This window comes from Drosophila rhopaloa, unplaced genomic scaffold (genome assembly GCF_018152115.1).
Source record: "Drosophila rhopaloa isolate 14029-0021.01 unplaced genomic scaffold, ASM1815211v1 contig_2, whole genome shotgun sequence".
NCBI classification, from domain to species: domain Eukaryota; kingdom Metazoa; phylum Arthropoda; class Insecta; order Diptera; family Drosophilidae; genus Drosophila; species Drosophila rhopaloa.
The window spans coordinates 12804786-12820357 of NW_025335083.1; the positions used below are offsets into that span (position 1 = coordinate 12804786).

Consider the following 15572-nt stretch of genomic DNA (forward strand, 5'->3'; position numbering starts at 1 on the left):
CCGGACCAAGTGGAGTGTGGCGCCGCTGACGTTGCGCTGCCAATAGTCGACTTGACTTGGCCAAAAGGCGGCCGGCTACGACCCACTTTGCTCACGACTCAACGATTCTGGCCAAAATGAAGCGCGGCCAGAGATATGTCTAACGAAAACAAATATTTCGCCAGCCATTTATGGCGGATAGATCGCGCGCTCGCCGGCGATAAATCAGCCAACAGTCCTGGCCATGTCAATAGCACATTATCTTTTGAGATGATTAAACAACATTTAATTAAACTAAACTGTGTGCAGGTCGCTGGACTGCCTTTCCGATCTCCTCCTCATCGCCTATCTTACCTAGTGTAGGTTGCAATTGCAATTCTAAGCGATTCGTATCTGGCTATATTGTGGGATTTAACACTGAGCAAAAAGATATCGTTTTTTGTTAGGAATTAATCATTTATTTTACACATTTTCTTCCAAAAATAATAAGATGGTAACAAAAAACAACATATTATTTAACTTCTAGAAATTGTTTTTAAATTTTTTAAATTAAAGATATTTCTGAAATATCTCAACAGGAAATCCTCTTAAATTTTTAAAAAGTTGACAAGAACATCAAAATCTTACTTAATAAATACCCAAGTAAATTGTAAAGCACATTTATATTTCTATTATTAAAGTCCTAATGTGTTGTGATGCATTTCCCAAGTGTATTTTTCTGCCTCATGAAGCAATTTCTGTCCAGTTTTTCTGCAGCTTTGGCTACCCACATATCGAGTAGATTTTCACAACCCCAGGCTCGGACTGTGCATGACTTACATGACTTTTCGGCATGTTAAATGCAAATCCATCTGCTAGTCTCTCTGGCAAATGCCGACAAAAACTGATTATTAGCTGCTGATTGCCGATCTCTAATTCCCGATCACTGTGGGCTGCTGCAACATTTCCACAGAAAAGCACAAGCGGTTACAGTGAAGCTTTTAATGAGGGAGCAGTCTGATTAAATATAGCACGGTTATAAATACTGTTTTTATTTGGGGGTGTGTCTGAAAGTAATTTAGTTACATGCCCGATTTTATCTTTGGATTTCCTGATGTCTTGAGTCAGTGTTTCCCAACTGCTGAGCATTCGATTTTAAAAAACCCCACTGTACCAGTTCTAGCGTGTCGTTTTTTATCTCAATTGAATTAATTTCTGCTCATTGTTCTGGGCAGACAATAATTGCATCGGTAATGTATTTATATAAATATTTATTTGCCATTATTTTGAAATGCTTAATGTTTTCAACAGGAATCTTTGTGCGACAAACTAGAATTTTACCAAATAGAAAACTGGTTTTCCAGATGAAGATGCTTACGTGACTAGCGCTGATCGCCTAAAGGCGTGTCCCATATATTATTAATTATAGATGTATACTATATAGTAAATACCCAAAAAATCCGGTTGGGCCTCTGTTCCAGTCGCGTATTTCGCATTACAATTAAAATTTGTTTAAGTTTAGAACGTGTTTCGAATGCGAATAAAATAATAAACACATGTGGCAGAAGGGCAAACAGTTGAATGAACATTCCAATGAACACACTGTCTATAAAAACGATTTTAGCTTAATGAAGTTACCCTACGGTCTATACAATCAATTTTAGCCTAATGAAGTTACCCTACAGCTAAGGTAATAAGCGATTAAAATTATGACTGATTACGACTGACATTGATTGGCCTTTGATTCGAATTTTTGATTGGGATATAGATACAATGGAACTGTCGCAGATCGTGAGATTGTTTTGACATTTTGCCTATCTGAGGAAAGATGTTGCATACACAAGTAGATAAGGCAATGAAATGTCTGTTTTTTGTTCGGAGATCACTGAACTAAAAGTTGAGGAAGGAATCATTTCTTATTTCAGGGTCTATACAAATCGCATTGAGGTATACAAACGACTGTTAAATTGTTAATGGAACACCATGTCAATACAAGTAAACAGGCCTCTTCAATTTCCCCTTTTGATATTTAATGTAACAAGGTTATAAATTGATAAAAACATCTTCTTCACAAATTTTTTTTTAAGTTTTGATGAGAGATGAATAAGAAAACGAATACTTTTAGTTTATTAACAGAATATTTTATAATTGAGAATATAAGAATCATAAAACCTTTTTCTTTTCGAATTAAACTCTGACTCATATGAAATAGCCTGGATCAATTATATTAGTCAATGAGTTATTTATCGTGTAATAGACCTTTGTAAATTAACCAACTTATTAATATCTTGCAAACAACTCCCGTTGAATTCCAAATCGATTATTTTATGCCCGAAAAGATGTTGACACAGATGTGTTAATTTCGCCCACATCAACAAGCAATTAATTAAAAATTAATAATGTCATGGGAAGAGATTAAATGAAACGCATTCAGCATAAGCCAAGTAAGAAACATGTGTAAAATTAACAAATATATGCAATCAATAAGGTATAAGTGAAACGTAAAAGTATAATTACCTGTATAAGCCGAATTGATCGAACTTAAATTGTCATCGCTTTCACGACTCATGCTTGCTGTGTCTAAAAATAAAATTAAAAACGAAAGAAAAAAAAGAAACAAGCGCAAAAAACGCAAAGTGAGCATAGCAAAAATTAAAACAAATATGTTAACTTAAAATTAAATTATAATTACAGCTAAGGGCTGGGGGCTAAGCCAAGCGAATTCAGGCCATGGTAACGGGCCAAGAAAGCTCAGCCAAGAAAATGTGGCTAACATAAAAGGCAGAAAAAAGTAAAGTGCAAAAGTGGCAATTAGTTATGGGTCGCTCCAGCAGATCAACCTCTCCACCCCAAAAGACTTTTATTTCATTTGAAAGAGATTAGATAACTGGGAGAGTGTTGGGTGAAGGTTTTCTTGGAAATGCTTAAAAAAAAACAGAAAGATATAGACAGCTTAGTGAACTGTTTCCGCAGTCTCAAATGTCTGGAATTAAGTGCAAAGAGAAATTCTGATAAAAACAGAAATATCTTTTTGTACAATACTAAATTAACTTTACTGTATTTTTGATTTGACTTATCAAACATCTAAATGACTTGAACAATGTATTCGGTGTCAAAGTCAAACCTAACATATTCAAATATATAATAAGTAATATGATATTTTTCGGCATTTTGTAAATTATTGTCTGTGTGTATTAATTAATTTCATTATAAAATCATGTTAAAATACGATATTTTGGGGTCTCTACCATTTCTTTATTTATTAATCAGTTCTAGAAGAAATTGCTAACAAGATATCAGTGGACACATCCAGAAAATTGCAGTCTTTATAAAATGAATGTCACTTTATACCCCGGGGTAACATAAATTAGCATTTTCGGCTAAAGCAATCCATCAATATTATGCAAAAGCTTAAAAACAAGTTTCCCTCACAGAACGAAACTAGACACCATTTAATGACCTATAAAAAAGAAGCAAGTAAAAAAGAAAACATAATATTTAACAGCAAGGCGACTTGACATTTGACTTTTCCACCGGCAATCAATATTTATTTACCTTGTACATAATTAACAACCGAATGAGAGAAGTTAAACAAATAAGCAACTTAAGTTGTTTTATTGTTTATTTGGAAATAATTAATATTCCTACTGACGCGTGTGTTTTGATCTCGAGATAAGCAGAAAAAACAACTTAATTATTGTTTGTTTGCTATGTCAAATTATGAAAAAGACTCTTCAGAAATATTTTGGCTAAAGAGTCGGCGAAGAATGCTGAAAGTAATTCGCTTTGAATTTGGTCAGTTGCCATAAAAATTTCGGTTGTGCAACCCACACGCAATTGGAAATGGAATTTATTTCGCTGGATCGTTCGATCGCAGACTTAAAAAAGTGGGCGTGTCGCAATTTATAACTGTATTTAAAAGCCAAAAGTGGACATTAATGTCATCATTAAAGGAGAGCCCATCATCCATCATCTCTAATGGAAGTCACTAAAGTTTTGGTTTTGTGTAAAGTTTTAACAAGTTTGCTAAAAAAGTTATTTTCCAATTTAATTATTGTTTGGTTTGTTTTATGAGCAGTAATTATTTTCCAATTTATTCTTTACACAATTATAATTAAAAAGAAGAGTTTTCTTTCTAACAACATTTTTTTAGCTCCTTGAAGAGTTAAGCGTTATAAGCAGAATTTTTTTTAACAAATACATTTAAGTACGCATTTCTGTTGAGCATTTTAACTTAGCACTTGGGGCTATTTCAAGCGAGACTTAAGTGCTTCGTCCCGAGAACTGTGTAAGTGACGTGTTAATTTATTTGACTTTTGCTTTTGCTGTTCTTGCTTTGAGCTTTATTGCATACGAAATAATTAAAAGCAGTGAAGTGTAAGCCAAACAATGAGCAAACCAAAGAGAACACAAAAAAATGACCAAAAAGTAAGGAAAAAAGTGATTAAAATTGTTTTTTAATTGTTAAATGTTAAGCTTTTGAGCTAAACTTGGTTGGTTTTGCTTGATGCATGAAACTGACAATGAAAAACCAAATATTAAAATACCCGGAACCCATATTTATTAATTGTGTGTCTGGAGATCAATAAAAATAACTTAACATCAAGTAGAAAAATTTAAAAAAAAAATGTCATGTCTTATAGTAGGTTTATTAATAATTATAAGTATAACTACATAATAGGTTTGGAAAATTTCTAGGAACCCATAAGCTTTCCTTCTGTGAGGTCCACCGACATTTCTTAATGGATACTTCCATTAAGCTTACGAAAAACTACGGAGGCCGATAATTCATTAGAAGCAGAAAAGTATCTCAACAAAGACAAGCAAAAACAAAAATATACTGACCAAAAATAAGCTAACGTTGAAAATAGAGGATAAAATGAAGGCAATAATGGGTTTGTTTACACGAAAAGCTAGAGAAAGACTCCGGCTCACTCAGTTGTGACAATAAATCATTTGAAAAGATTTTGAAGCAAAACAGGTGCAAACTGAAATATCATTTCATAATCGAAAAAAAAAGAAAACCAGGTACGAACCATAAAAATTAATTAACCTAAGGTGGTTACACCTTTTTCAATTTTTTCTCTTTTCATTACTGATTTGTGTTTAGCCAAAGAAACTGTAATTAAACTGCCGGGGAAGTCAGTGAGAAAAAGTAAAAGGCGCCGCCGGCGGAAAAGCAAAGAAAACAGGCAAACAATAAATACAAAATAAAAATCATTTTCAAAGCGTGTGAAACGCAATTAGGCGAAGAAAAACGCATTTACCGCAATTAAATGCCCATAAATGAGTGGCAAACAAAGTGCAATGCAAATTAGCCCGGCACAAAGGTGCGTATACGTGATCGGACATTATCGAACATTACTCATACGCCACCGCCACCACCCACGACAAGTGAGTCTGTCTATGCCAACAGTTCTAGAACAAATACCAAGCTGAGCTCATTGCGAAGCTTCAAAAATATATAAATATAAATCAAATATAACGAACGCCAAAAGCAACAAAAAAATGGTGTAAACAAACCGACTAAATTGAGTGGAATGACGACAGATCATTATTGCCGGTGGCGGGATCCACAGCAAATATATAAAAGTATATAGAATGTGTTCGGAAGTAGTGTGAAATATATGGGTATAATGAATTGAAAAATATATATCCCAGTTGGACAGATGGGATGAGCTCTCTGTCAAGGCAATGCCTTCAAAAGGCTTTATGACATAGCTCCCACACGCCCACAAGTTTGCACAGGTGGATTGTGTAATCATTATATATCTAGTTCTATATATGATGTCTCCATTTTTCAATTCTAGTTGTGTAAGCATCTAAAACCTTGAACTTTTGTAAGTTTCCCCATAAATCTGCTTTTGCGTTTCAAAATTTACTTTGTTTTTTAAAAATAGAGGTTGCAATGTGCATTTGCAATATGCATTAAAAAATATATTTTTAAAAATAGCTTTATCCCTCTAAAGAAGGCTACCGATGTTAAAGATTCTGCTTTGAAAACCTACTGTTATTTTTAATTGACCACTTAAGCAATCAATGAGTATTTACACAATGCAATGAAAATTGATTTAAATATTATATTATATTATGTTGGTTATCAATATTAAAGATATGCAATTGTCTAGAAAGCACTAATAAAATTTGAAACGTATTCTAGATTTACGACACAAATACATTTTTAAAATTATTTTTGAAAATATTTTATCGGACTCAAGTTTTTTCTATAATTTCTTTTCTATCAAGCAAATTCCAAAAAGATGTCTTGCATTCTCTCGCATGTCACAATCAGTAATATTATCAGCATCCAGATGAGTAATAATTTCACTTCCCAACGAAATAATATGTGTAGATCTCACGCTCAATTCTAATTCAAAGATAACATGGCAACAGCAAAAGTTATAGCGTTTTTGTGTTGGCAATGTCGCTGCCAAAGAGAGTATGAAACCCAAAATAAAAATGTGTTTTCTTATCAAACACTCTGTTGTTGCGCCGGTTTCAATAGAACCAAAATAATAATAACAACTACAAAAGAAATACACAAAAATGTAGAGCTGATAAAATACCAGTTAACAATAACAATGCCAAAGCCAAGGCGAATGAAAACACTTGGCCTGGTCCAAAATGCTTAGACAATTTACAGACACAATGTGCGTTATGCGAACGGAACGTGGCAGTGAAAAGAAAGCCGCAAAACGGAAAGAAAGTTAGCCACAGACAACTAAATACAAAATTGAAATTTGCATACAGTGTTAGCCGCCGGTGGAAGCCAATTTGATTTGGCAATAAGACGTCAACGCCGAGCCCAACAAACAACAAACAATTCACAAACAAATAAAAACAAAAAACAAATTGCACTAAAAATCAAAGTCTTAGGCAATATGCAAATATTGCCACTGTGAAAGTCATTCCATTTCGCATATATATGTACGTATTTTTAGACTGATCAGCATTTGTGTCTCTTTCAGTCAAAATACAAATCAGCAATAACGAATTTGTATATCTAATTAGCGGTTAACCGCAAATTTTCAATACAATCCGCAACCGAACTTTGTTATTGCTGTTTCGGCAAATAAACTTTGGTTGTTGCTTAGAGTTTATTGTAGATATAGAATGCCTTAAGGTTATCGCTGCGATTTAGCCGACATTTCAATGAGAGAGAGGTTGGGGACACGTGCTTAGCCCATTTACATGTTTTTTGTGCGTCAATTTACTCATGTAAGTATTTGTAAACAGGAAAAGGCGGATTCCAGCGGAAAATCCCTAATTAGCTACGTTTTCAGTACATCGATAGAGGCTAATGGGAAGGGCCAAAAGTACATACGAGCACTAACCATACAACATATAGACTGGTCATTTCATACAACGAATTTGGTCACAAAATTTTTCACTCGGGGAGCCCCAGTGCTGGAATCGGCAGGCCCCGACACTTCGTGTGCCTTCGGGTTTTTTCGCTCTCGTTCTAATTCTTATTTTGACGCTCGCGCTCGAGTTCGGTCGTTCAGTCGCAGAGACGCGCATTTTGAAGAAGGTTGGCCTGCGCTTGAATTGGGCTTTGTATGTATGCGTGTTCATGCATTCTCATACAGGGGTGCATGTGTGCGATCATTTCATTTCGATGCAGCAAGAATATTTTGTCTTTTGCTACTTTTCAGACTTGGTACCCTAACAATATGGGCGTATTCACTATTGGGTTAATGATAAAAATAAGAATATTATATGTTATAGTATATTTTTAATATTTCAGCATATATTTCATCTTGGTTTACAAATTCAAATCAGTGGTAGCAAAAAAATATTTTGCATATATGTATGTATTCCAATTAATAGAAATCAATCTACTGAGATAGGAACAGGGCACATCGCAGTCGGTGTCTGCGCTTAGTGGTTCAGAAAACTTCAAACCAAATCAGCTTTGGTTGTTGTTCTACGAGCGTATGGTGCCTGCATAGCCTACCGACGATTGAATTTTAGGGGTGGGTACAGAAACAAGAACGTTTTTTAGGACACTTGTTTTGAATGATATGTTTAATGAGTTTTGGTTGATTTCTTTTTTGATTCGCAGTGTAATTTTGTTTAATGTTTTTATTTAATGATCTAGTTATATATATTTTTATGTTTGCTTATTCTTGAAAGTCGCCGCTTGAATTAGTTACCGATAAATATACATATGTACATATAATAATTTTATAGTTTTAATCTTGGAAAATAACAAATTGTTTATCCACTATAAAGTACAGACAAAAAAATTTGAAGTGATTTTCTTAAATTTATATTACTATTTTAAATCAAGAAGTAAACTTTTAATGATTTTTAATATAAAAAAAAAATTATAAAATTAATTATCATTAAACATAACATTCAAAACAAGTGTCCTAAAAAACGTTCTTGTTTCTGTACCCACCCCTAAAATTCAATCGTCGGTAGGCTATGCAGGCACCATACGCTCGTAGAACAACAACCAAAGCTGATTTGGTTTGAAGTTTTCTGAACCACTAAGCGCAGACACCGACTGCGATGTGCCCTGTTCCTATCTCAGTAGATTGATTTCTATTAATTGGAATACATACATATATGCAAAATATTTTTTTGCTACCACTGATTTGAATTTGTAAACCAAGATGAAATATATGCTGAAATATTAAAAATATACTATAACATATAATATTCTTATTTTTATCATTAACCCAATAGTGAATACGCCCATATTGTTAGGGTACCAAGTCTGAAAAGTAGCAAAAGACAAAATATTCTTGCTGCATCGAAATGAAATGATCGCACACATGCACCCCTGTATGAGAATGCATGAACACGCATACATACAAAGCCCAATTCAAGCGCAGGCCAACCTTCTTCAAAATGCGCGTCTCTGCGACTGAACGACCGAACTCGAGCGCGAGCGTCAAAATAAGAATTAGAACGAGAGCGAAAAAACCCGAAGGCACACGAAGTGTCGGGGCCTGCCGATTCCAGCACTGGGGCTCCCCGAGTGAAAAATTTTGTGACCAAATTCGTTGTATGAAATGACCAGTCTATATGTTGTATGGTTAGTGATACGAGTTAAAAGGCTAAGGGGTAAACCCTGCCTTATAAATTGTTGTATTATTTTACAGTTCTTGGAAGTTACTTTTTAAAATAGTTCTAGGGGAAAATAAACTTACTAAGTTAACTATATTCAAAAAAAGGCTAGGTAACTGTGTTTATAAAATATCTTCCGAATCATTTAACTTTTAATTGAAGTCCTTGTTTATATTTACTTTATTTTATATTTAACAAAATAAATTAGGTTTACTACCTAAAATCTAGTTCAAAAATGGTATAAAATGAATCACACTACAGTATTTATTGGCATTTTTGTTTGCCAAATTATCGATGCCATTAAACTGAGCAGACATAAATAAGCCAAGCCCCAGGAAAATCGGTAAAATTTTAATCACCTAATGTTATAATTTAAAGGAGAGATAGCAACTAAATATCTTATCGCTAAATGCAATAAAAACAAATTAAGTAAAAGAACTTGAAAAAACTTAGGCTTGGCTAAGACAAAAAAATTAAATAAATATTTATGAGTTCAGGGCGTCGAAAGGCAAATCACAGTTTCACAGAGCAACAAAAGAATAAATTTGATTAAGAAATGGTAATCAACCAGACGAACCAAGGTCAAAGGCTGTCACTTGAAATATGAAAAACAAAAGTTTCCAAAAATATCTGGCACCGAAATAAATTGTCCTTTTACGGATTACACAAGGACGGAAAAAAGGGTCACAAAACTTTTGCATTTACAGTTCTTCTTCTGAGCCTTATAATTTTGATTTTTGAGTTATAGATAACTGATGAATTGTTTTTACAATAATTTTCATGTGACTGCAAATCACCTTTTGTGAGTTTTATAACAATAAATTATTCTCTGTTATAGCTGGCTTTTATTTTGGATTTGTTCAATTTCGTTTGCGTGTTCACTATAAGCTATAGTATAGAGCCGATCAAGTTCAATTGGTTGCCATCTGAGTTGCGATCCCGCGTGCAACACGTCCGCCTCGCGAAAAGTCGTTCAAGTAACTGAACGTCGAGCGCCAATCGCGAAGCGAAGCCAGCACAAAACTTTGAGATACTTCGCGGCGAGAGAGCGACAAGCGATTGCCAATCCGGAATCGCAGCTTTGTTGGCCAGTGTTTAATAGCAGACACTGTGGCAATGCCTGCCCGCTTTCAGTGTGTTTTTATTGAATAAACGTTTACTTGCCTAAAGTAAGAGCCGTAAAAAAATTGTTTTTATTTTCGACTTTTGCACGGACGCGTATAAGCCAAGTAAATCCAGCAAACAAAGTGTTGCCACATGGCTTCATTTATATTTTTCCTTTTCTGTTCCGATATTGATCGATCGCTCAATGGCTTTTAGCACTTTATCCGTAAGTGCAGCGAAAGCATCAGAAAAGTAATTTAAAAGATAAGTCAAAAGCTGAAAGTTTTAAGATTTCTTTCCGAAATATTTTGATATAATAATAAGAGTTTTTATTTAACGCATTCAGAGAAACCCAAGTTCATTTTATTAATTTCGATTGAAATACTTTTTAATGATGAAATAGTTGTCATGTTCATTTAAGATTATATTTTGTATATGTTTATTTAAAAAAATGTATTTAATTTTTAGTCATTAAAAATATATCAAATGTTCAGAGTTTCAATTATTTTTACGATTGTTTTGAGTTTCTAGTCAGAAAATATAAATGGCTTACTTATAGTTTTTAAAATGTTTTGCAAAGAGAACTAAACGAAAAACAGTGTTCCTGGAGCTGTATATACTTTAAAATTAAAGTGTTTACTTTTAATTTAGGTACTAGTTTAAAAATCTTTAAAATAAATGTATTTTATTTTAACTATTTTTTAAGGGGCTTTCACAAGTTCTGAATCACTTGGTACTAGTTAACACATCGATGCGTGTCTAATTGTTTTTTAAATTTCCAAGTAGAAAACATATGAACAATTGTTTCGAGAGATTAAAATACTGAATTCCAGACAAATGATCAAGCTAATCACAGTCAATTATTTTTAAATACTTATCAGCTATATATAAAAAATGCACAAAAAGTGCATGTGGCCTTTAAGATTTGTTAGAAAATAGTGCCGCTAAGATGAAATGGTTGTTCGAATACAAATACATTTTGGACGAAATTGTTGCTCAGGTAGCAGTAAATTATTGAAAAAACATGATTTATTGTATCATATAAAACTCTTTTCCTTTTTTGAAGAGTTACTGTTCTTTTTGGTTGAAATCTGAGCCGTATTCGGTTTAAATATTCAACACGTGTCTTCAATTATAAAGATTTCAACGACTTAATGAAGTAAAGTCAAATAAGAAACACAAAAAGTGGTTAATCATAACATCAATATTGACTCTCCCACCGAGTCGGTGATGTAAACAAAGCCGAGCTCAATCTAGAATCTAATGGAGTAATCCCCAGCCAGACAGTGCTCATCCATTAGACGTCAATCCCGGACCCGATTCCGATTCTATCTTAATGCGAAGACAAATGAGCTCTCTGTTTTATGGGTGCTATAGAGGCTGGCTCCACTCTTGTTTCCGATCGAAACCAATAAATGTGACATAAGCTCATCCACGAGCAAACACCACTGGGCGACCGCAATGATCATACATATCAGATCGGCTGAGAACGGAACCGGGCATCAAAATGCGCAGCACAGCGCGAAAACACCTCTAAAGATCACACAAAGATGCCAGAAGATACATTTTGTGTGTATTTTCTGTGTCATCGTCAGAACAAATTCAATTAGGGAGCTAGAGAGAGAAAGATTGCCGGCCGGTCGCCAGGTTTTCTGGGGTCTGGGTTGGGATATTTCTCAGTGACGAGTGACATTGATTGTTGCGAGATAAATGGCAGGTCTTGGCAGAGAGTCATACAGTTCGTTTCAGAATGTTAGGAGAGATTTGGACTTAGGCAGCGAGTTAAATCTGTATGTCTTATATTAGTAATTGTTACGAGTTAACCAAAGTGGTACAATAATTCTCACCTAGCTTATTAATCACGTGGGTTAATTATTACTTTCATAAGTAAATAACTCAGAAATTAGACCCTACCATTGAAGACACTACTTGTTCTTTAATAAATTATATTACTATGAAATCATTTAACTAGATTCAATGTAAACAAAAAAATGTATACATTATAATAATGAAGAAATAGATAAGACTACAATTATGGAATGTAACATGTTATTAAATGTTTTATTAAATGTCTGTCGTAAATAACATAATTCCTTAAATGAATTCAATTATCATGTGCAATAAATGACTATGTCGTATTTATTAAACTATTTTGTAATGAATCTGAGCTGGTACTATATGAAAAATTAGTTTGTGACACAATCTAATTAAAGAGTTAATCAAATTACCATAAGTGATTGCTTCATTAACAGTACTATCTGTCCCGTGTGAACTATTCTCTTGGGGGCTATTATTTCCACACCCACTGTACGCATATGCACCTCGTGACTCAGTTCAATCTGTAACAATATTGCAATACAATTGCTAAGTTTATTTTGGGTAACTTTGCCCGGAGGCTTTCTACGATTTAGCGGTTACAAACCGACTGTCAATTGGATATGGAACGTGTGTTCGCGAAATAGAAAACCCGTCAATCGATGGATCGTTTGGCAGATCGTTTGCTATATAGGCTAGTGGGTCGCCGTTTGTTGACGGCTGCGGTTAGGTTACGTGCCTGAAATGAGCCACAATGGGCGGATCAATTAAATGGTAGCAGCACTTGTCTAATTGGCCATAATTCTCCTTCCCAAAAAACACTTTTCGGGGCAGCTCTATAATTATGATCGAGAGTTAGGAGTGGGCGGCAATTTGTTTTGTTTATTTTTGTATTGCGCGTAGGTGCTGCAAAATGATTAAATAATTGAGTGAAGTGAAGCATTTGTTTACAAAACAAAACCGTTGACAATGGGAATAACACTTTGATATTATTAAAAGTGAGAAATGGGTTCCCCTCTGTAAAAGGAATTTAGAATTTGGTTAGCAGTTCAATGTAGTGCAAAAAAGTGCACTCAAAGTGGGTGGGGTCAGTGTGTATATTTTCAGCAAATGAGTGGGCCTGTCATCGTTTCCATTAGATCATTGCATTCGCGGAGCTTATAAAAAACTATAAATTGTGGGTGCCTATGTGGGTGGTTGCAGTTGGTTCGAACCGGAATTACAGACGACTTGCTTAAGCCCAATATCTAAACACGAAATAAGTGCATTTTCATTGTGAAAAAACTTGAGAGTGGAGCAGACGTATATATAAGTTTAACCTTTTTCAAAGGCAAATTGTATAGTTAAGGGTTCAGCTTAAAAATATCCAATTAATATATTTTTTACCAATGTGTTAAGTTTTAAAAGTTTTATGTTACACTTACCATTCTTTTTGGATTTTTTGTTTTTGTTTGTTTTAACGCCCATTTTGCGGGTAAATGAATAAATACCAACTTTGATGCGAAACTTTTTACTAATTAAACATATTTAATAGAGATTCTTTTTCGTAGATCAACGAATTTTGGTGACCTTTTCTTGCCAAAAGATTTTCGTTCTTTGCAATAAGATAGTCTTTAATAACTCGCGGAAGTTCTTAAAAAAAAAGATAAGCTTTTTAACTAAATTAGTTAGATTGTGAAATAAAAACCATTGACGGGAAACAAATTGAGATGTTAATTTGTTTATGACATTTGAATAACTTGACAGTGTTTTCAAGGGTGGTATTGTTTATTGATTAACTATTAGTCTGAGTAAGCTTTATTTTTTACCATTGATTTGAAAGCTAACTCTTTGTGCCTAATGTATAATAATTTGGTTATTATTGATTTAAGGAAGTTGAAATAGAAAAGGCTTTAAACTAAGAGGTTTACCTTTCTTATACACAGAGTTTCAAATAGTATTCATGGTTGCAGTTTGTAGCTTAAATTTATATCCAATCAATATTAAACATTTAACTTCTAACTACAATATTACCTGTTTTGAATTGGTATAGCATCGATTTGAACTTACCTCTTGGTGGTGGCCCCGATTTAGGGGTTGTGTGATTGCAGCAGGGTCTTCCGATTTTGGAGACAGATCCTGTCGACCCAAAATTAGATGGTGCCTTCATTTTGCTGGGCTGTGGGATTCCGGTTCCTGGGGCAGCGGGCGTGGGAATCCCTGATCCTGAGACAGCGGGCGTGGGAATTCCAGATCCGGATGAAGCGGGCGTGGGAATATTGGATCGGGTTGGACCCGGTAGTTTGGAGGCCGTAACTCCTGGTTCCGGATCCGCAGTAACTGGCGATGGTAGAGGGGCGCTTGGCCCGCCCGAATCGCTTGTTTCATCACTCATTTTTCACTATTTCTTTTAATTTTCACTTATTTTAGACACACGCGTATTAAATGTAAACGATTTAAAAAACTTGGAAAAATAAATTTATGGTATAAACAATTTTGTTAGAATTTATTGAATGCTGATTACTTACCTTAACAAATCTAGGTAAATTTAATTTAAATTCCTTTTTCGTTTATCTATAAAATAAATTGATTTATAGAATTTAGCTAGGTTTCGAACCACGGTGCCACTTTTGTTGTTGTTTTATTTTGGCGCGCAGGCAGACTGTCTCACTCGCACTTATGCGGCTGTTTGTAACAGCTGATTGGAAGCCGATTTCTTTTCTTCTTTTTTTCGTTGAGCTTGAAAAACAAACAGAAACCGCTTTTTGTTGTTGCTTTCGATAGATAACTTCGTTATAATTTCAAAAAATGGGGAACCAAAAACGTTGTCGAATAAATTAGGCTCACACAATTCCATTCAAGGGTATTCTATTTATATGGATTAGTAATTTTATATTTATAATGTATTTTTGGCTGACGCCTGCACTGATTTTCAACTGATTTAAACTAGATTAAATTGAATCAAATTTCTTATCAATTTGTGCATTTAATACACACACACAAACATTGTTCTAGATTTTCTTGTTGTTGTTGTTGATTTGACACAGTTATAGAAGAGGAAGAAGAAGAAAAGGGGAGGGAAAGGGACGCGAAAAAACGCACTGGTTTGATGTGTTTAACGCACACACTCAGATAAGATAAGCTCTGGCACTAGTCACACCGTACTGCGGAAAAACGATTTAATAAACAACGCGTTTTTTTTTCTTTTGTTTTACACTTTAACTCTAATTTTAGAACTTTTTTGCACAATTCGTTAGCGTTGCGTTGGAATTTTGTTGTTGCACTAAGTTAGAGATGGGAATACAGCCGCAGTGCACTGCGCCAATCGATAGTTGCGGCAAGCGAAACCGACATCGATATTAAGGGAATGGTATTATTATGGGTGGGAAAAAAAGGTCTCTCTAAAATTATTTAAATAAATAGTACAAGTAAACAAAAATTCAAAAATTCAAAAATTGGAAACGTAAGGTTTGTTTATTGTTAGTAACAGATTAATTTTTATCCTGGACACTACAAGACACCATTCTTTGCTTGCGGGAACTTTCCATCTCATTTATTTATTTATCTTTGATTGAATCGAATCGGCATTGATTGGCTTAATTAAATTAAATAAACGGTTGACTTGGTCTAAACTAAAT

The 15572-nt window shown here is 34.2% G+C and overlaps 1 protein-coding gene across 16 annotated transcripts in view; it reads right to left on the bottom strand.

Annotated features, from left to right (window-relative positions):
* Window positions 1–15216, bottom strand: part of LOC108038413 (restin homolog) — a 29579-nt gene extending 14363 nt beyond the window's left edge. For 11 of the 16 annotated variants that reach the window (XM_044460306.1, XM_044460303.1, XM_044460302.1 and 8 more), the window contains exons 1-3: window positions 14463–15216; window positions 14005–14398; window positions 2476–2538 (exon numbers count right to left, since the gene is read on the bottom strand). In XM_044460306.1, the coding sequence (XP_044316241.1) occupies window positions 2476–2538; window positions 14005–14329 (388 nt within the window). In that variant the 5' untranslated portion in view covers window positions 14330–14398; window positions 14463–15216. Of the gene's footprint in view, window positions 1–2475; window positions 2539–9833; window positions 10027–14004; window positions 14399–14462 lie in introns of those variants that run through there. The other 5 variants (XM_044460310.1, XM_044460309.1, XM_044460307.1 and 2 more) reach the window with 2 other exon arrangements.
* Window positions 15217–15572: the final 356 nt, after the last annotated feature.